This window comes from Aptenodytes forsteri, unplaced genomic scaffold, assembly GCF_000699145.1.
Source record: "Aptenodytes forsteri isolate BGI_AS27 unplaced genomic scaffold, ASM69914v1 Scaffold55, whole genome shotgun sequence".
NCBI lineage: Eukaryota > Metazoa > Chordata > Aves > Sphenisciformes > Spheniscidae > Aptenodytes > Aptenodytes forsteri.
Genome location: NW_008796063.1, coordinates 6,012,942 through 6,034,798, shown reverse-complemented (window position 1 = coordinate 6,034,798; position 21,857 = coordinate 6,012,942). Strand labels below are relative to the sequence as shown.

Sequence of the window (21,857 nt, the reverse complement as noted above, 5' to 3'; positions counted from 1 at the left end):
TGGCTTGGTGGGCACCTGGCGTCCAGCCAGGGTCAACCCACCACAGTAATACATAGAACTTCCTATTGGTATCAGTGAGATTTGTGATAAAACCACTTTAATTTAGGAGATTAATTCTGTGTTTTTGAAGGTTAACTTTATCCAGAGTTGAGCACCTTCTCTGCTTTTTTATAGCAGAATTATTCCCACTGTTGGGCAGTATACTTGCAGGTACAGTTCCTGCAGGATGTGTCTAATTGTAAATTTGTTTCTCTTTCTTTTCTTACTAGTGTTCTCTCCAGGTCTGAGTTGGGAGCGTTTATGCTGCTTATTTATCTTTTCATATAATGCATCATCAAGTACTTTTAAACTACATAAAATTGATTCTCTTTCTGGTTATAAATTTTGTTTGTTTTACAGAACTTTTGGTAGAAAGTATTTTTTTTTAAATATATTTGTATATTTAATTCATAACTACTCTGATAAGAATCTGGTGTTTTAAAAATCTTTTACTGTCATGATTTGTAATAACATAAGGATTCTGCCTGCTGTAGACTGTGAATAATTTTGACCATTCTTGTGAATGTAATTGAAAGTGCCAGTTCTTTAGAAGGAAGGAATATAAGGAAATTACGTGGACTTCCAAGGAAAGGACTTGGTGGGAAGAAAGTGGAATGACAAAGTAGATAATAAATCCTCTTCTCTCCTGATGGAAAAAGAATGTATTCAGCATATGTCAAAGTGTTTTGATATATAATGGAAAGCTAAAGGAAATACAACAGAGGAAACATTTCACACTTCAAATTTGTTGCCATGGCAGTCTGCACAGCTGGTTTTGTATGTTTAGATTGCTTTCACTTGGAAAAAGTAGTGCATGAGATAGTTAAGAAATACACAAGGTTTCGCTTACCAAGAAACTGCAAAAATTAGTCTTAGAGCATGTGTTTTGGATTCATCAGTGCGTTGAGCACTTTACAGCTGCAGAAACTTAAGCAAAAGTCAGTACTTCTCAAAGTCCTCAGCTAACAGCAGAACTGAGAGCAGCACTTGGCCAGATTCTGCTTTTGTTTTCTCTTACCAGTCCTGTGCTGCTGCATTAAAGCTCATGAGACCTTCATGAGAAGGTCTCCAGCCTGAGCACTGCACTGCTTTCATTTTTAATGAGCAATGATAAATGCTCATTACTTATGCATCAAGTACATCATGCTATGTACTTATACATAGCACAAAAACAATTTAATTGAATCTTAGTTTAAAAAAGAAAAGTGTTACTTTCCTTTGAGTTTTCTGGTAGCATTGTCATATTTTCTTGGCAACCTTGGGGCCTATTTTCCTATTATATGATAGTTAATTGCATATTTTCTGTCACTGCTCCACAACGTGGTTGTCTTCAGTGAAATCTCTTTGTTTTGACAGAAAAGAGCAGATTCTGATGCCATGTTGGCCTGGTTTGTACTAGTGTAAACCTATTGACTTGGTTGTACCTGATCAGCTCTTTTTACTTGCATTTATGTAGAAGTTCACCCTTTGCAAACCTGTAGGCTTGTTAACTTGCTGCTTATCAACTCACTCTGTTATCACTTAAGATCCTTCAAGTCTGTGTTGTATAAAAGGGATTTTACTAATCCAGATGAGAAACATAGCCTTTTTATGTGTGATGGTTATATCTTTAAGCTCTGATGAATGAAGCATCAGAAAATCACTACTCTGTGTTTGTTTAGAGATGCTGGCTCTCCAATTAGAGTAACAGAAAATACTCTTTAAACCATTGTATGGAAGTAAGGGCATCTTGTCGGGTACTAAGCTTTGACTAAATGATCTAATATTGCAACTTCCATTTTCACAGTTGCCGCTTTCATTTATTTCTCACTGAGACTTAACACTCAGGAGTGCCTTGGACCAAGTTGGTTTGTTTTTTTTTTTTTCCTTTAAGGAAATCACTAATAACCATTTTAAATAGAGTATGCTTTTACTTGCTGTCTTCCTACACTTTACAGAAAACTTAAAGGGAACAAATTACTAATTTTGAAAGTATAACCAGGAAACTATTTTCATATATGTGGGGTAAACTAACTGTTCCATGGCGAGTGATTTTTTGGTTATATGCAGTGGTTACTGCAATGAATGTATTATGAGGTACATTATACTCCTAGAGCTAAATTTTCTTCGAGATGCCAAAGGTATGGGTTATTATATTATGTTTTTCTGGGAACCAAGAGAATTTCTGCAGGGAGCTGATTTCCGAGATCTCATTTGTGGCAGCACAAAGGAGAGGAAGTGACAAGGACATGGCCGATGTATGCATTAATCACCAGCCTTGTATTTCTGTGGTGCAGTGTTACTCCATCCTATTAGTTGCAGGATTCTTTATGCTGAAAAGAGTTGGGGGTGTGTGTCTCTTTGCTTTCATTCCCAGCTAACTTCATGCTGATGAATAATGAGATTTTAATGATGTCAAAATTATGGCCTGGAAAATCTGATAACTTAACATGTCTGATTTGACATCCAAGTCACACAATTTGTTATGTTTTGATTCAGCGAAGCAATACGGATTTAACCTTGTCTACAATAGTTTTTTTTTTATCAAGGCGGCCAAAAAAAAAAGACACATCTTACTGACCAGATACATTTTAACACTTTTTATTGGGAATTTATTATAAGTCAATAGTTCCTTTGTGAGGCTTTGCAGAAAGTCCATTTCTGTAGTATTTTGACATAATATCAAAGGCCACATCGCTTCATTTTCATACAACCAGAAATTTTCTAGGGGTTGATCACTTTCTTTCATTAACTGAAATTATGTCTTCAGAGACCAACTCAATTTGATTCTCAAATGAAAACTTTGGAAACTAGGACCTCTACTAGGTTAGTCAACAAGGACCTGTCTTGAGCTAGCTGTGTTAATAATTTAAGCAGAAGCAGAGAGCAACATTTTTGTTAGTTAATTGATTTGACTTAATTGGCGGTTCAGCAAGAGGGTATAAGCCATAGATCAACTAAAATATTAAATTTAATTCTGTGAGAAAATAACACTGTTGTTAATGGCACTTAACTAGTGCTTACTTTCTAATATACAGTATATATATACACAGAAACATACAGTACACCTTACTGTTCAGAGCTTTACATTTAAATGATACACTTTAAGAAATAATTTAATAAATTCTTTGCAAAGTCTTTTTACATCAGTAGGCTGATTTTTTTTTTTTATCTTGCATATATACAGTATTTTACTCATATTTATTTAAATGTGAAATAGATAAGCCCCTATTTACAGTCATCAGAAACCTTCAGGTATATGAAATGGAAAGGCCCCATTCTTGAGAACTTTGTATATTAAAGATTTGTCTATAAAAGTTCTTCCATATTTATGATACCATGTATTTCCTGAAGTATTTTACTGTACTTGCTCATCTACTGTTTTTTATATAAGTTCTCACTTTTTGGGATACTGCTTTTTAAGAGATACCATGTGAGGGTGCTGCAATTAAGTTCAGAATTTCCTTAAGAGAATAGCAGTCAGGCAGCTCCATGGTACAGTTTCTTTGAGGCAACTAATACATCAAATTAACTCTTAAAAAAAAAGTTGAGTGGATATCAGTCTTGTTCATTAAATTATGGAAGTTGTTTGTCTATACGATTGCCATCACATTTAGTATATTATCAAGGATACACGCAAACGTACTTAACTCTGCTGCAATAAAAAAGATTAGAAAAAAAAAATGAGATTTCAAGGGTAAATCATATAAAAACTTGTTCTTTCTCCATCTCTTAAATAGCAGCTTCCATTTTACTACATAAATCCATTTGTAATGTCAAATCATTGAATGAGATTTGGGTCATCGTAAAGGAGTCAGTCTAGTGAAGTAAATGTGAGTGGTGAATGGTGCCAAGTGTACAAGACCAAGTATGGACGGAAACAGAGGAGCAAAATGAAAATTAAATAGAATAGCACGTTTGGATAGAAAAGTGGAAAAGATGGGAGAAGAAGCTAAAGAGAGATGATAAAAGAGCCATGATCTGAAACTGGGAATTTAACATGGAGAGAAAGGAACAGAAATAAATGCGACAGTCCTGTTAGAGACAGAAAATAAGATGTGTTAGGAGACGGGGGAAACAGAAGTAAGGAAGCAACATGGAAGCTGAAATTGCAGTTAATGCCGCCTGTTCAGCCACACCGTCCTGGCAGTGTCCCAGTTCTGGAAGCCTTTATTCACACCAGATAAGCCAGTTCCTCCTCGATGGAATTTTTCCTGCATAATGGGATGGAATTTCTTTGACAGATTTTACATGAGAGATTTAATGTGGTGCATTAGGAAACCTGATTTCCCTCAGATGGGATGAAGAGGAGCCTCTTTGCTTGACAGTTATAAGGAAGGTTTTCTTTCTTAAGCACTTCTGTGTGGAAGTGAGCTTGAATGCTCAAGATGTGTAGAAATTCATAGAAAACCTCTCAAATTAAGCGGGGGGGGAAAAAACCCAACCAACCAACCCAGTGGTTTACCAAAGCAGCCAGTATCATGTCAGCATAGAGGCACTATAGATTAGTGTGTGAATCAGACACAATGATAAAGAAAGGCTTTACATGGGTTTCATCAACAGGCTGAAACTATGAAGTAAATTAATGTAGTTGCACTGGATAGTTTTTGGGTGGAGAAAAAGCCATAGAAATAGATGATTTACCATATAGAGTTTAAGGGTTAAAAAAAAAAATCAGTAAAATGTGAAAAGCTATTAAAAAAGTAAAGATTAATGGAGAGTCTTCCACCTGGATGTTGATAACTTAGAGATGCTTGTATATGAAGAAGATAAGCAAAGATGGCTGTGAGACAAAATTACTTGAATAATGTTGAAGAGAAGGGAAAAGATCTGAAAAGGCTGTTCCTCACCTGCTTCCCACTTAGAACTTAAGCATGTCTCTATGCTGACAAATTAGGACCAATTATCAGATGAGATTGTGCTATAAGCAATGGAAAAGGTTCAATTCTGGTTTTGCTCCATGGTTTTTTCTATACCAGAGGCTTGAAAAGCCACTTAATAGTCATACGGAATTTGAGTTGTGTTGTGACAGATTAAGCAACAAAATAATTCTGCTGTGTTGCAGGGTGAGTGACAAAGATGCCTTGCTACCCCAAAATCAGTGGGAGAATATCAGTTTAACTTCTGCGTCTCCTCTGTCATTAATAATGCAACAACAGCATAGGAACAGGTAGTTCCTGGGTCAACGTTTCGTAGTTTGCTGTTGTGGGTAACTGTTAATTTGCTTCCTGCAGCATGTTTGTGTTTCTTATGTATTTCATATGCTCAGTAAAATTTGGCAATCTGGATTGGATTTCTTCATCCCCACTGTGAAATACAGAAACTATACTTTTATTGTGTATTCAAGAATGACACTGGGAGGCACTCCATTTCTGAGCGGTCAGCAAAGAACTGATGCTGACTGTGATTCCTATATATTACTCCCATTTTAAAATCTTCTATGTATTGAGGGATTTTATATGGTTTCCAAACCTCCAGTGATGCCCTAGATTAAAGAGACTTTAATTTATTCGTTGCAAACATATCCCTTGAAAATACAAAATGTTTTTCATAAACATATTTATTTTTAAGATAATTACTCTTGTTACATGAACATATGTGGACCATAACACTTAGCCAGACATTCTTTACTAGTTAAATTTTGATTTAGCTTTGTAAACCACTGTGTCCTTCATTTTAATATGTGGAACAAACATTTCTCAGTTCCCTTAGAATTAGTTAATAAATATTTCTGAATTCTTGAAATGTTTTAGGATGCAAACAAAGCACTGGAAAAATAAAACACATTTTTGTTAATTGTTATATCTAGAAAAAAAGGAATTTACCATAGACGTTAAAACTTAGGTTAGTTCGTGCGAGAAAATAATTTCTGAAAATGGTAAATTAGGCTTCTTTTAGAGGGGAATCATTGATGGAGAAAGAAATTAAATAATTTAATTTATAATTAACATTTACTACTTGGACATGTATAATTGGATAATATGACCTTTAGTAGAGATCATCTATATCATCTTCATTGAAAAATGCTATTTACTTCATCAAGGATAGCACTGTTACTTCTTTGTACAGAAAATAAGGCAATACCTTTTTCTATACAAAATACAAGGTGCTGTGTCTTCAGTCAAGACTTCAATAAACTGCTTAGTGATTTCTTCAGACAGGAATATTAGAACGATGAAGACACGAGTGTCTGCTCTGTAACCAATTCAGTGCACTGAAAGTATTAGATGTCACAGGTATTACAGCACATAGGCCAGTCTCACAAGATTTCGGCAAACAATTAACTATTTGAAAATTAAGACTGTTTCATTTAACTGTAATGGAAAGCTCCTTCCAGCCTCTTGGTTGGGACTCTCACATTAATGACTCTGAGTGCCAACACAGCAATATCACAGTCCCAGTACTGGTATGTTAAGTACTGCAGTAACAGAGCACCAGAGTGTTTTTTCATACCTACGTCATAACTTGCTGCACTACTGTGCGTTCATGAGAACACCCTTGATTCCCACAGTGTATCTTTTTAAGCAAACGTCGTAATTTGTTGGGAAAGTTTTTGTTAATGTATCTGTAGAGCAGAGGCATTACAAAGCTGCTTGAGAAAGCCAAGAATTTTGATAAAATCTTGGTAAAATGTAATATTCGACTGTAACTGTCATCTGAAATTCTTCCTTGTGCATTAGTAAATGTGCTTACCAAGAGAATAACATAATAGGGTGTCCATAACGTGAACTGTGTACAGACTGTGGCAATCAAAAGCCTGTGCACCGATGGATCTAATCGTCCAGTGTCTTGATCCAGTGGTGTAGCCTCTTTGCGTATTCGCAAGATTAATATAAGTGCATACAGTACAGCGATAGCTGGTACAACATACCCGATAAAGACCATAATGGCATCTGCTGCTTCTTTGTTCTGCATCTTGGAACATTCAATTATTTTAGTGGATACGTGATTGCAGACGTAGAACAGGAGAGATGAAAAACTTGTAAGCATGGCACCACCCCATATGAATCCACAAACATGTTTGGTGTTGTACACACTTGACATGTAAGTTCTAGGTAGAGCACGTTCAATGTAGTAGTCCAGACTGAGTAATGTAGTAGAGTACATGGTAACTAAAGATGAGACGTTGAATAAAATAAGTAAGGTAATATAAACTTCATTGTTAGAATTCCAGATGGCCCATTTTGTATTGGCAAGACCTAGAAGGTACATTGGTGCCAGAGCGTTGATGATGAGACCGGCAATGGCAATGTTGACAAAGTAAACATCTGGCATAGTCATAGTAGCTTTGTTATAGAGATTAACTAGGACCAGCAAGCCATTGTAACAAAGGCCAATTGGGAAACATATAATGAGGTAGAGTAGGGAAAAGATGGAAAGCACAAGGTGGAAGTCATAGCAGAGATGCTGGTCCTCACTGTTCTCGGTACTGTTGTTTAAGGTTTCACAGCTCCACATAGTGATTTTAGCTTTTGTATCTTCTCTGCTGGTTACCAGCTTTTCTGTAGAAAGAGAAATAGTGAAAGTATTGTTGAAATATTATACTGTAAGTGAAATGCAATGTAGTATGAAGAAAACATTTTAAAGATAGAGATTATACCCTTCACGTAACTGATCAATTTAAGGTCAGTGACTGAAATGCCTTTTGATCTTGTTAGTCTACAAGAAAGTCATCTGTGATTCAAAATTTCATGAGACTAGTAAATGTTCTGAAGTTTTAATTTAAATGAAATTAGTGGCAAATGAGTTGATACAGGACGCAACAAAATTAAATCATAAAATGTATATCTTTAAAATAAGTACCAGTGTAATATACATGAAGATTAGTACAATGTTTTTTAAAATTATTGAACAGTATCTTTTATATAGCTAATAATATATAAGGGTAGTTGCTGAAGAATTGAAGGATATAAGCTGAAGCACAAATCTTAGCAATAAGATGGAGAATAGAGTTCTCTAAGGTGTTAAATAAGCTTTCTCTTGAAAAGATATTTTCTTAGGAGGCACATCCAAGGTAGTATAGTGAATGTATACTGGATCACTGATAAAATTGACAAAGACTAGAGGAAACTGGGAAATGAGGTGAAAGGTGTTTGGTTTTTTTTTTTTTTTTCATAGGTCATTTTATATTCAGACTTCCAGCCTATAACCATTTAGTTCTGAAAAAACAATGGACCTCTGTAGTCTAGGGAACCTAATATCAGAGCAGCCTGACTTTCCAAAAAGGCAAGAATTAGCTATCATTTCCTCTCAAAATAGCTTGAATTCTTTAAAAAGTATGCTAGTATCAGTAGTTGTTGTCCAGCTATCTTTGCTTTAATCATCAGTAAAGAGATAACATTTTAACTGAAATCAGTGAACTTCAAAGCCATCATGAAACGTCTCTTTCCAAAATGCGGAAATAAGTAATCTCTAAAGTACAAGTGAAAACATTCACAGCCTTAAAATCACGGTAGCTATTTGTGCCAGCCCGTTTCTGGGACAGTGTAGAATTTATGCAGCAGGTGATTTCCCCTGTCACGTGTACTCTGATCCTGTCAGATACTCAGCGTTGTTTTGTGTTCTTCCCATTTAGCACATATAGGGAAGTACAAGTACACGTCCCTGCATTCTTTCCAGACAGGGAACAAGATTTAATCAAATCCACAATAAACACTGTGCAATTAAAATGAATGTTACTAGACAACATGCTATACTCTATGAACCATACGGCTAAACTATACAGTATGGGTTTTGTAAGCATATGGATACGTGGTTGCGTCTCTAGTGCTAATCCTTTGACACTTCAGCCATAGTACAGAATTTGTTCCAGAATCATGTCAACTTCCATTTCTTTATTTCCCATTGCAGTTGTTTTGTGTGCATTTTTTTCTAAATACCATAGCCCGTGCCAGATATCAGGCTAAAAATACAGTAATTTTAGCTGGGCAAACAAATTTTTATTCCACTGTCCTATGTTGGATTTCCTCAGATAAGTGGCTTCTGTGGCAGTAGCACAAGATGCAGTTCTGTTGTTTTCAAAGCTTTCTTTCACCTTTGTTGAAAAACTTACTTTTTTTTGTTTTCTCAAATCAGTTCTTTAGCTGTAGTATTGCATCTGAGTAGGAAGTATGATATCTTTATGTTGTCTTTCAATCCTCGTACTATTTTCGAGCACTGAAAACAACCCAGTTTATTTTCAGGAAGCATCTGTTGTTTTAAGTTTAAGAAAGGTGTGTGGGTTTTTTTGGTGTGTGGTGGGTTTTTTTTGTTTTTGGTTAGGTTTTGAGGTGTGTGGGTTTTTTTGGTGTGTGGTGGTTTTTTTTGTTTTTGGTTAGGTTTTTTTTTTTTTTTTTAAAGAAAAGCTGTTTTGCACAGTTGAAGGCAACCAAAATTACATCTCATTGAACTGTTATGACTTGATTCAACCAAAGCAGCAGACTGGAACTAGATATTGCGAATGTATGCATTACAGTGAGTGCAAGGGTGACTAAGCACAGGCATGGGTACAATCACGTAATTCCATTATGTAGGTTTATCCTTAAGCATGTAGCTTTGATGACTCCAGATTGAATTACATCAGCCACAGAATACTTGCCTGTATATTGTCTCAGAAGATCAGCAGTCTTTGCTACGACGCTTTATATTTTATAGAGTAGGGGGATGTCTGGTTTCACAAGTGTTTTTAGTAATTACCCCTTTCTTCTTTATGTCCTCTAAATGCAGTTAAATAAGACAATTCCATTTTAATGATAGAAATTGTAGGCAATTCATTGTATTAAGTAGTAATCTTACGAAATTACGAAACTTACCTCCGAAATGAGCAAAAATAAAATCCAAAATAAAAATACTTTCTGAAGACATTTTTTGATGACTTCTAAATTACCAGATGAGGTATTTTTGCCACTAACGTAGAAATCGCCCATTTTTAATTGTCACTTACCTGCGAAGGCACTGAACCTGTTTGCTGTGCTGTACAGGCCCAGCTCAGCACTTCTCACCCAGCCATGTCTTTTGTCATTTTAAAGGCAGTTTTGTCTCCACGGACCACGTCTGGGGACATCCTTACGAAGCTTCGGATGCAGCAGTTTTACTCGATCGATCTAAACTAACCCCTTCTCCAGTCAAAAGTAGTTTTGCAGTCCCAGGTTGACTCTGTTGCATAAGTGAATGCTGCAGTCCTCTTGTTTACTGCGGGCTGACTCAGCCTTCCCTAATGCTTCCCCTGGTCTTGTCTGCTTTTATACTTTTATCACATGGAGAATTAAAATCAGGACTTAAAACGTGGAAGGAAAGAGCGTCCTGCCAGCCGCCGCTCGCTCTCCAGCCCGCCTTTCCCACGGCCCCAGCCCCAGCAGCGTCGCTGTAAAGCCTCTTACCTTTAATTCGCGCTTTACATTCCTCCGCGCTGCCGGATCCGCACGCGTTTGAGAAGCAGCGCTGCTGAGGAAGGCAGCCGGCTGCAAAGCCCTGCCTGGCTTCCCCTTGAAAACATGGTGATCGCCTCTCGCCAGCGCCCGGGCAGCGTGCTACCCTGCCCGTCTGCCTGCGCTGCACTTGTTTTTCCTCTATAAGTTACTCACAAGTTTCTGCTTGGCTTGGCAGGCGGCAGGCCCCTCCCTTTCCCTGTTTACAGCCAGCTTCTAGAAGTGAGAGGCTCCGCTCGGAGGGGAGCGAGCTGTTGGATCCAGCTCAGTTTAGTCTCTGGGTTTCAGATTTACTACTTAAAATATACGGGCTGCTGGAGCGCACAGGTTTGTTATGGTATTGTCATCTGCGCTGGGGTTCTCTGGGGGCATTGGAGAGGCTGTTCCGTTCCCTGCAAGTGCAATCAGCAGCTCTCGTTTAAGAGCGTGGGTTTTATTTTTAACCTGGGATGAGAATATGTAGCTCTGAGGTTTCATTTTTATAGGCCATACATCCTAAACAATCAGTATTTAAAAATTAATGTATTATGAAGCGCACAGGTGCTTGTCCTGCTTGCGAAGGTGAGCTAGCTTGTAATACAAGCTAGGAAGAAAAGTTTCTGAGCATTTACTTTGAATTTGGAGATTGTTTTGGTGTTGTGAAAAGGCATTGTGATGTGAGCCTCATTTTGTGATGGTATTATGGATTCCATTCTGTTTCCTTTTTTGCAAAGTTGACGATTGTTCTCAAGAGCATTGGCATGTCACTCGCAATTAATGGACGTGTGTATATTCTCTACAACTTTAATTTTCTTGATCATTTCTTGAAAGAGTTTTTGAACTGCAGGTTGATAATTTATCCCATACTGAATTTTGTACTGTGGTTGTTCTGTTGTTTATATGGAAACTCCTCAGACTAATGAACTAAAGTTATTACCTTCAAAGTATATTTTTAACCGATACTGTCAACCAAAACCAAGAGCTGCCTTACTTTTTCGAAAAATTTGTCTTTGGCATGTCACTCGCAATTAATGGACGTGTGTATATTCTCTACAACTTTAATTTTCTTGATCATTTCTTGAAAGAGTTTTTGAACTGCAGGTTGATAATTTATCCCATACTGAATTTTGTACTGTGGTTGTTCTGTTGTTTATATGGAAACTCCTCAGACTAATGAACTAAAGTTATTACCTTCAAAGTATATTTTTAACCGATACTGTCAACCAAAACCAAGAGCTGCCTTACTTTTTCGAAATAATTTGTCTTCTATTTAGAGATTCTATGTTTATTCCATAGCAAATAAACACCAATGAAAAATCCCTTAATTAAAAATTAAGTAGGTGCTTATGGAATAAGTACCAGAGAAATGCTAAAAATGGTTACTCAGTTTGTGTTGAGTTACTCTATCTGACTGCAGTTTGTTTTTTTTAGGCAAGGTCTGTGCTTCTTGGTTTGTATTTAACAATTCATTATGAATACTGTAAAACCACTGCAACTCCCAAATGGCAGAAAATTCCTATGTTCCTATTTGATACGTAGTCCACGGATAGAATTGCGTATGTGCTATGGATAACTGTGTTACAAACTGTGGCATCAAGTCTTTGCTGCCTCAAAACTTTAGAAGAACTTTAATCATCATAAGTTCACTGGCGAAACAGCAAAGTAGGAAAGGTGTTAGTGCAGAAGTACTTTCAGAGTTCTGATACTTGGCTGAAAGCCAATTTCTTTACATGTCATAAAAATTGAACATGGTTTTATTTAGATAAAAATTTGCATGAAGTCCTTAAGAAAATCTTATAACACTGCACAAAAAGTTAAGAGCACTTGGTGGCAAAGATTATTTTAGAAAAGATGTGTAAAGTGGTCTTCAATTAAAATGAGGAAAAAAAATGAAGTGCTGCTTAGTTGTATTACGGAGTCCATAGCTGCAGTCAGGGTTTTTTCCGACATTTGCATTCATAATGCAGCACTAAGTTGCAGAGCAGGTTGGTTAACAGTTTCAAGCGTGACCATTCTATGCTCTGATTGTTTTATTTGACTTAAAAAAACCCCAAACCTTTATCCAGCTGTAGCACTATCTCTTGCTCTGCAGATTTTTTTGTTTAGACAATAAATGATTTGTCTACTTGCTCTGTTATCATCTATGTGTGAGATAGCTCTCATCTAGATTATCTAACCTCTGAATATGTGTTTTCACAAGCTGTAATATCGTTATAAACCATACGTAGCTAATAAAGCTGTTGCCAAGAAGGTAAGTCTCTAAACAGGCCTAAGACTCCTACCTTCATCAGGTCTTCTAGAGTTCCCACAGGATCTCTTAATTTCTACAGAGACTGAAATCTGAGGGTGCTGCATAGGGGAAGGCTGAGCACTATGTAGAGCTTTGCTGGATGGCACAGGTTTGCTTCAGATCAAGATTGAGAAAACAGAAAAGCTTGGCCAGAAGTGTTAAATATATGCATAAACCATGACTTAGTGGATTGTAAGCTACTCATCAGTTTGTAAGGTGCTTTTTGAAAGTGACATGCTAATTATTATTTATGGATTAATTCTTAAAAATTTAAATAATGGATGATTGGTAATTCTGGAAAACAGCATACCTGCAGTTAGTTGTACCTCAAGGGGAATACACTCTGAACTCTCAAGTGCAAGGGAATGAAGTGTGTTACCTCGCAGTCTGGGTAACATGACATGTTTTTAGGCTTACTAGCTTATGTACATGCCATAGGGATTAACAGAAGGCTTGTTGGCTGGATATACAGAAAAGTAAAACTAGATTGCCCAGGTTAGATGTGAAGGGAAAAAAAATGCAGCAGTGCAGGAAAGTAGGTTTCAGAATAGACTTTCCTTATGCAGGTGCTGAGTTGCTGCTGTTTATAGTATAATGATACAGCTCAGATAAAATGCTTTTAACATTAGTGGAGAAGAAAATCCTGCTTGATACTGGGTGCTGGGCTGAAAAACAGGCCCCTTCCAACCCTATCATTTATGTCTTTGTGGTGCAATCATTGACCAGTTTGGCGGGTGGTATGTTTGTAATTGATATCGGTTCCATTTTATAATGTAGTTAATTCAGTGCAGTATGATGTGAAAGAAGCCATGACTAAATAACAAGAATAACTGATATAAAGTAGCATTGAATATAACCCTGTCTTGGATGTTTAAAGTACAAATGAAAAAGCAAGAGTAGGTCAGTTGGAAGAGGGGTGGCTTTTTCTTTTTACAGTAGCACTGTCTGTCCCTGGTCCTGCGGGGAGGGAGCATGGAGCAAGTGGTTTGTCACCCCTGGCAAGCAAACTCATGGGAAGAGCAGGCGCCCAGCCTCCTGGTCCCACTGATTTCACCCTCGTCATTAGGCTCAGATTTTGGTTTTCTAAACCCATTCCCTTTGCAGTTATGAGCTTGCTTTAGTAGCAGCATAACAATAGTTAAAAATTTTTAAAAAAGACCTTTGGCTCATGCCATCCAACTGTTGCCTACTCCTGCTTAATTCTGCACATTTTGAGTGCTGTGAGCCCATTTCCAGCTTTATAGCTTATTGCCTCCCCTTGGTCCAGTGTAATTCCTTAAGCATTCCTTCTGTCCAGACATAAATGCTTAGGTACATTTCCCCCTGTTTAAAAAAAAAAAACACCTTGTTTTTCACATCTGCCTGGCCCTTATTTTCCTCTTCCTGATGACTCCATTACGGTTGACGCTGCACCTCCCGTCATTATTTGCTCATACGACACTTATATGATATCATATCGGACTTATCACAGGGTTTCTAAATATGATACTCTTTTTCACTTCTTACTTCTCTGTTACTTTCCCGTGTGACATCTCAGGCTGTTCTTAGTCATGTTGAGTCAACATTGTTTTTCAACAATGAAAACTGAAGTCTCAAGAACTATAAGGGTATATTTCTGTCACACATGGAATGAGTACAGAGATACCCATGCTTCTGAAATTGGCCTTCGCATTTTCCTTTAGTCATCCTTTGAGGTTACTCACTCTCTGCTTTTCCAGAAGTTCTGAATATATGTTGTCTTCAGAGCACTTCAAAACTTAGCTCCTTCCTGTGGGCCCCTCTCTCACTTGCCAAGTGACCTTTTTTATTGCTCCACAGATGTTGGCAACCGCTGTCACTTGTTTATTCTTTCATTCTGTAAGCACCATCTTTCTGGTAAATCATCTCCATAGCAGCTACCTGGTCATTCAGATCCCACTTGTGCCATGATAATCTGCTTACTGCCCCTGGCCTCTTGGCAACCTACTAAATAGATGCAGGGTTTTTTTCCTGTTTTAACCTTTTGTTTACATCATCATCATCATCATCATCATCATCATCATCATTATTTTATTATTATTATTCTTAATGTAATTCCATATAATATAAAACTATTAACAGTGTCAGCTGCACGCTTTGTTTCTATTTAGATTGTACATCTCTTTGGGAATCTGAGTTCGTGTAAGGCCATGTCAGAAGTAAGTCTCTGCAAACTGCTGTCACAGATCAGTACGCATCAACAAATGAGTTCAGATGCTCCTTTGGTTTCAAAGAAAGAGAGGAAAACTTGATTTTAGGTTACGGCAACTGTTTTTCAAGTTGGTATATTAGGTTAGAACTGAAGAACTTTCTTCTGTCTTCGTAGTTCATAGAAGGTTGCTCAAAACAACGTGTGTATCCACCAGAAACGGGTAGCTGTGTTTGCTTTCTTTTCTCTTTTTCCCCCTCAGTTTTTAAGCAGCTTAAATCTTATGAGAACAGATAATATATTCCAATAAAGAAAGACAAAAAAGATCAACTACTCTGGAAACCGTAATAAAAACTGCCAAAGGGTGTTTTTAAGAGACCATTATCTGTTAGAGAGTGGCGTGTGGTAGTGGTCTGGAAGGTTGTAATAACCAAGTACTACAGGGTAGAAGAGACAAATGAAATTCCTGCAAAATGGGGAGGCTAAGTTCTGTGGAGAGGAGATAGTCCAGCATTAAGGCCCCTTAAGATGTCTGTGGAAGGAGTCCCATGTTCAGACACAGATGCTATCTGCCAGGCACATCTGCCACTCCAGATAAATCCTTCTTTTTTATGCTGTTCATTTCTTTGTAATAGAGGCTCTGCGCGAGTTAGGTTGCCGATGGCTGTGCCCTCCTTGCAGCTGCTCAGGAACAGCTGCACTGGGGCCTCTGCATGGGTTAACTCTATAAACTCGATCATGTTTTGTTAACTTCTCTCAGTGTCCCAGTATCAGATGAGTGTGACTGGTCTCCTGCTCCACCTCTTCCTGACTTAGCTTTATCACTGAATTCTGAAAGAGCCTCTATATGGAAAACCTGACGTATCTTTTCTTTTTTATTCACCATAGAGTGAATAGTGCAGCTTTTAATACATCATACATGGGTTGTGGCTTAAGATTTCGTTACCGCAAAAAGTGAATTATCTTATTTTTGTGCAGTTCTAAAGATAGGGTGTTCCATCAGGCAGAATGAATTTACGCAGCGGTTACCTGTATTAATCTACAAGCCTTAGCTGCCTGGGTTTCTGAAATGAGATACAATTTTGAGATGCCCAAATATCCACTAGGTAATACTTTTCTTAAAAAACTGAGTTATACGCAAAACAAAAACCCTGTAATTTTCTTAGTATTCGTATTCACTTCCAGGAACTTACAGTGTATTAAATAACAGGAATAATTAGAATGAACGTAGTATTCTAATTATTAGAAGCCTAGAAAATAGGCTTCATAAGATGCTTCGAGTTCTGGATTTTATAAAGTTGACTAACTGGAATAGAAGAAGTGATAGCTTTTAAGCATCAGCAGAGTAGACGGTGCCACTCAGTGTTGAATACGAACAGCCAATTAGCACTACTGCAGTTCTTGGTCCATGTTTTCAGAGCACTTGGAAGCTGATTTTGGTACAGCTATCCTACTTTAAAACTAAGTGGCAACAAACTTAAATAAAATCCAGTATCAAGATGATTGAAAGTTGCTATATATATATATATTCAGTTTTTTAACTGGCTCAGTGAAAAAAAAAATCTTTAAAAAAAATTTAACCTGTGGCAGAATTTCCACCGTGCTTATAACTGGTGAGCCACAGAAACCAAAAGACTTAATTAAAACATACAATTTCAGTTTCTTGGAAAGCACACAAGCCCATTGACTATAGCAAATATCTTCATTCAATTTAAAATTGAATGTAAGTTGCAGTTTCTTTTCATATGAAACACTTCAACTCAATGGATCTGACAAGGATTACATGCACCTTCAGAAAGTGTTCTTACTGTCATGTTGTTGATGTTCAGAGTAGCTGGGACGTATTAGATTTACATAGTAGATTTACATAGTAGATACACTTTGTCCCACTGTTTTTAATGAAAGTATTTAGTTCATTTTTTCTGACTTAAGGAATTGAATACACTAAGTGGGCAATTTCATTAAAGGATCTTTCTTATATGATAATCATCAATGTTTAACTATAGGGTTTTTCCCCCCCAGTATCTACAGACACTTAAACTAGAACAAGTCAGTTAAGACTGGTTTTGGGGAAAAAATGTTTATGAAACTTACACGTTCCTTTTTTTTATGTAAAGATCATCAGATCATGGAGACAAATGTAAAATTTTCTGCTGAGGCCTTTTTAATATTTGAGAAAATATAAAATTATGAGATTGCTTTATTGTAAATTTCCTTGTTTAGCTAATTTCTTTGTTTAGATCATAGGTGCAAACAGATCATTTGCACCTCTTACAAGATAGCAAGCGGCTAGATCTCTGCATTTCCAGCATTTTGGAGTTGCTCAGGTTCCAGGTGAGGAATGTATATGAACTGAACATTGTGCTTCTGGTCCACGTAAATCAGCATCACTCCAGTAAAGAAGACAGATTCTTGCCAATCAAAATTAATGCAAATTATCCTTATCCTAAACATTGCAGACTGAATTTATCCCAGGGGCAGAGCGTCAAAGGTGCATCAACTCTGCTGGAATTACTCTGTAAATGAGTTGGCCCGGTGAGTTGGCAGCTCTTATCTTAACCCACTGTTTGTTAGCTTCACTCATGCTTAGGACTTGTGACAGGGAACACTGCTGAAGTTTGGCAGTATGAAAACATTCCCCACAGATATTTTGCTGCCAGCTGCAAAGACTGACAGGAGGCATAGATGGTAGCTTTCCTGGAAACTATAATACAATGCCATTTCCTATTAGAAACATCGGTGAAAGCTGACCCGGTGACTTATCAACAAGACATCATGTTGACTGTGTAGGAAACTCTTGTGAAACTGACTCAGACTGCAGGGACCGGGTTTCCACTAAATGCGAAAATATTGACGTAGTTCTTTCTCAGATAACACTTGTAAGAATGAGTATAAAACTGGTTTGAGTTTAGAATTTGAAAGAGAAAATTGGCCCTCAGCAGAGTTGCGCTAAGGCTGAAATGACTTCAACATTTGTCACATACGTTGGAGATGAACAGATATCTTTCTGATAATTGTCAGCAAGTCTGAGACATCTTGTTCTTGACAGTCCTGTGGCTTCTACTTTCTGTTGCTTGGTGAAGGAAATATCATTTTCTAGCTGCCTCTTGGATGAACTTGCGTATTTACTGATTGCATCTTATTCCATTTATAATGTCTGAATAAAATATTTTAATTTTACATTCTAGGAGGGCTAGTATAATATTAATGCTGATCTAAGGGTGGCTATTATTAGACTGTAAGATTTGGAGTAGGAATTTTCATTTACCAGAGGCTTGAAATTAATTAAGAGGCATCTTACTGACATGAATGGGTTCTGATTTGTCCATCTACTGCTTGTCATGTGCCACTCCCCACTCCACTTTATCAGTGGCAGGAGTTTTTACCCCTTATTCATCAAAATATTCTACCAATAATCTTGATTTCTTATAAGGCTCCCCATTGCACCTATATGTATGGAATGACCCTTCTGTAGAACTTGAAAAAGCCAGTAATAACCTTTAGCACTCTCTCTTCTAGGATGCTGGCAAAGGGTTTGACATGTTTAAGTATTTGATGATTTGACTAGAGTCCTTGGCCATACTTTCACGTGTGTGTGGATGGGGATGCTTCCTTAGCTATTCTTAACGGGTGTCATTTTTTCCAGTCCTGTATGAGGCTGGGCAAACGTTTCCAAGGGAAAAAAAACAGAAGTAATTTTGGGGGAAGAAATGTGCAAAGGAGTCTGGGACCTCTGTAAACCAGGACTCTCTAAACCTAGTCTCCCATTACAAAAACATCTGTGAAGTTACACCTTGAGTATACTACCTGTAGCCACTTGTTACCCACATTCTATCCAATCCGTGGTATTTTGGGAAGCCATGGTTAGGATTTGTACAAATTCCTGGGACTACAGCAAAATAAATGACATTGAAATAAATACTAGTGCTTACTAATTGCAGTGTATCGATTCACATGCCATACAGTAATTACTGTGGGGTTTTTTTAATTTGAACAGATTTTTTTTTTAAAGATTTGAGTGTCCTCGATAGGTGTACACATTTTTAAAAATCTTGCACACCACAGGAAGAAAGCACGACTTCTGTAGCAGATTTTGTTACTGCAGGAGCTCTGTAGAGTCTTGATAGATAAAATGTATTTGTCATCTGCTTCCTCCTGTGCTAATGAGTGGAAGCCTGAGGAGTAATTAGTTTCTCACAGAGCCAGTTTCTTAGTAATGATTGATAAATAGTTGTTTTTACATAGTCCACGCAGGCACAGGGTGCATACCAACAGTAAGCCGCAGTTTGTAGGGAGGTCACTGGAGCCTGCTAGCCTATCTTCACTTAAATGAGCCTTACATGTTTTAGCTGTTGTGGAAAATATGCAGAATGTTCTGATAAACTCTTACCTGATGTTCAGATCCTGCACGCAGAAGTTCAAATGAATCATTCTGATGTGCAGATCACAAACATAGATGTTCACATGAATCATGTTGTCCAGACATTTGATTAACGTTTTTTCATCATTTCAGAATCAGTCCAACTTCTGTTGAAATCCATGGGATACTGCTTTGACTTAAATGATGGGGCCAATCAAATATGTGAAGGATGTGATGCTGGCATGAGAAATAGGGTGCTGCCTTTTTGTGCTGCTTTAGCATTTATATAAAAAGGACATAAAGTTCAGCTGACAGAGCCCTAAAGGAAGGTAGGTCTTCTGTTAAGTACAGTAGAAAACAGATTTGCAAATATGGCGATTAGCATAGTTAAAAATGCTTATGGAGGCTAAAAAGGACAGCAGTCATTCTGCTTATTCAGAGCTTCTGCTGAAAGCAGTTAGGAAATTTTTGGTGCTTTGAAGTTTGCCTTTGGCTTACCTTTGTTTGTAATATAAATGAAAATGCAGCTTAATTGTGATTAATTAGTTAATTAGTTACTGCTGTGTCTTTTAGCGGCTTTGCAGTAATATTTCGCAGCATGGTTTGCTGTGTTTTATTATTTGCTATGAATAGAAGACTCAGAAGTATCTCACTTTCATTGAGAACATTTTTGCTTTATTAAAGACTGATTAGATTAACCTTCGATCAATTCCTCTGCTATACTTCTGCTATACTGTTATACTTCTAGATTTAATATACAGAAAAATTGAGATTTCATATATTTGGAGTGATTAATAAAAAACTTAAAAGCACATATTCAGTACATAAAGAAACACTAAATGAGAAATCCAGCCTAATGTGCAAGAGCATGAAAATTGATATGCATAAGAAAAAGCCTACTCTAACTTTCTTTTGGACAGCCAGATAAAAGTACGAGCATGACAAATTTAAACGATGACGTTTCTCCTGAAGAACTGTTATCCAAAACCCAAACATTGGTTTCTAACGATGGCACTACTCATTTTCACTGATCCAAGGTTTATATGCATTAATGTAAACTGTTTCTAGGCTCTTAAAAAGCGAAAGCAATCTAAAAGGTCAACTTCTTAAAATCTCACCTGGTAGGCACTGCCTTGTTGTTCCTTGATGGCTGGCAGAAACATTTTGCCCATCAAGTCTGACCCTTTTCAAAGTGAGCTCAGCAGAAACTCCAATATCTCATTTCTCTGGTAGGAGTAAACAATGGGAGAACTTAGAAAAAGACCGCTGATGCCGCTGCACTGGCCTCGGTAGTGGCACCGAACTCTGTGTATACATGTGACTTCCCCTGCGCATACGTACACATAATCCTTTAAGCTTCAGCTGCACGCTCTTATTGGCGCAGAGGGCTGTTGCAAAAACAGGGGGCCTGATCCTGGCAGAAGGACCGTTCTGCGTACCGTGTTCATAATTGCAAAAGGGGTTTTTAGGGGTCTTTTTTTGGAAAGGACAAACTGAAAGGACGTTACTGTGATTCGAGAACTGTTCAACCTTTGGTGTAGTTATGTAACGGGAGACAAATAGCGGCTGCATTGAACCGGGAGAGCTTTTTTTGGTGCGAGAAAAGAATTTTTACCATAGGAGTAGCTATTCTGCAAAGCTATGCATGTTAACAGAGTAATAAACCCGCAGCAAAATAAGCCAAACTGGCAAAAATATTATGTTAGTAAAATTTGATTTTCTTCTAGTTACTCATCACAGCTGTGTTTGTCAGGAGTCATATCCCATCCCGCCTTTGAAAAACAATGCTATTTAGCAAAAGCCTGTAACATCTACTTGGCCTCTGGAGAGTTTAGACAGTAACCAACATTAGACCTGAAAAAGAGCCAATGTGTGCTTTAAAAAAGACTTTACTGTAAACCTCAGAATTATTTTAAACATTCAAAAAGAACATTTTAATTAAAAGAAAAAAAAAACATGTAAGGAAAATGCTACTGCTGTATCATCTTACTTTAATGAGATGGTAGGTAAATGTAAATTCTTTCCATTTGAATAAAAAGCATGTAATATCATGATTCTGTCTAATTAGCTTGAATACAAATAGTCCTTAAATAATTTGCCTTTTTAAACTGTAATGAGGAATAATTTATGTGTTTTCCTTCCTTCCCAAAGCAGTAAAGTGTACTATATGCTTTTACTTATCAGCCAAAAAGGAGTTGACCCCTAAAATGAATGAAGAATTTGTCATTCATGTTAGGCATGTATGTAGCATGTGTGTTTTCTTTAGTGTATTTAACACACACGTGTTTTCTTATTTTATGCCATTAGTTGCTTATTTTTATTCTTACAGTATCTTATAAGCTAAAACTTCACAGTAGGACTCTAAGACAGACTCTAAGGTTAACACCTAGAACTTTTTTGATTGTTAGTATTTACGATCTAAGTATTTGCCTAGTTCAGTTCTTTTTTTGATCCTTTTGGCTAAGCTTTTATTGTTTATATTAAAGTAAAAAAACCCCCAAGTCTGTATTTACAATCTTTATAACATAGTGGCTTTGTTTGTAGGTACCATGTTAATATTTTCCGTTAAATGCTCTATTGTTGGAGATTGGTCAAATTGTTAAATAAACGAGCACTTCTTTAATCTCAGAAGTAATA

At 37.1% G+C, this 21,857-nt stretch overlaps 1 protein-coding gene across 4 annotated transcripts; it reads right to left on the bottom strand.

Annotated features, from left to right (window-relative positions):
• Positions 1–2,278: 2,278 nt before the first annotated feature.
• On the bottom strand, positions 2,279–20,627 carry GPR146 (G protein-coupled receptor 146). Of its 4 annotated transcripts, XR_657919.2 has the most exons (3): positions 10,377–10,459; positions 6,192–7,520; positions 2,279–6,155 (listed from the first exon to the last, which is right to left on the bottom strand). XR_657919.2 is itself a non-coding variant. In XM_009286385.1 (2 exons), the coding sequence occupies exon 2, from the start codon at positions 7,474–7,476 to the stop codon at positions 6,472–6,474; it is 1,005 nt and encodes a 334-aa protein (XP_009284660.1). In that variant the 5' UTR covers positions 7,477–7,520; positions 20,339–20,627; the 3' UTR covers positions 5,567–6,471. The 4 variants fall into 4 exon arrangements, 3 of the variants coding, with proteins under 3 accessions (XP_009284660.1, XP_009284658.1, XP_009284659.1); XM_009286385.1 differs by lacking the exon at positions 10,377–10,459 and adding an exon at positions 20,339–20,627 and having other exon boundaries at positions 5,567–7,520; XM_009286383.2 differs by having other exon boundaries at positions 5,567–7,520; positions 10,377–10,572.
• Between the last annotated feature and the right edge of the window lie 1,230 nt (positions 20,628–21,857).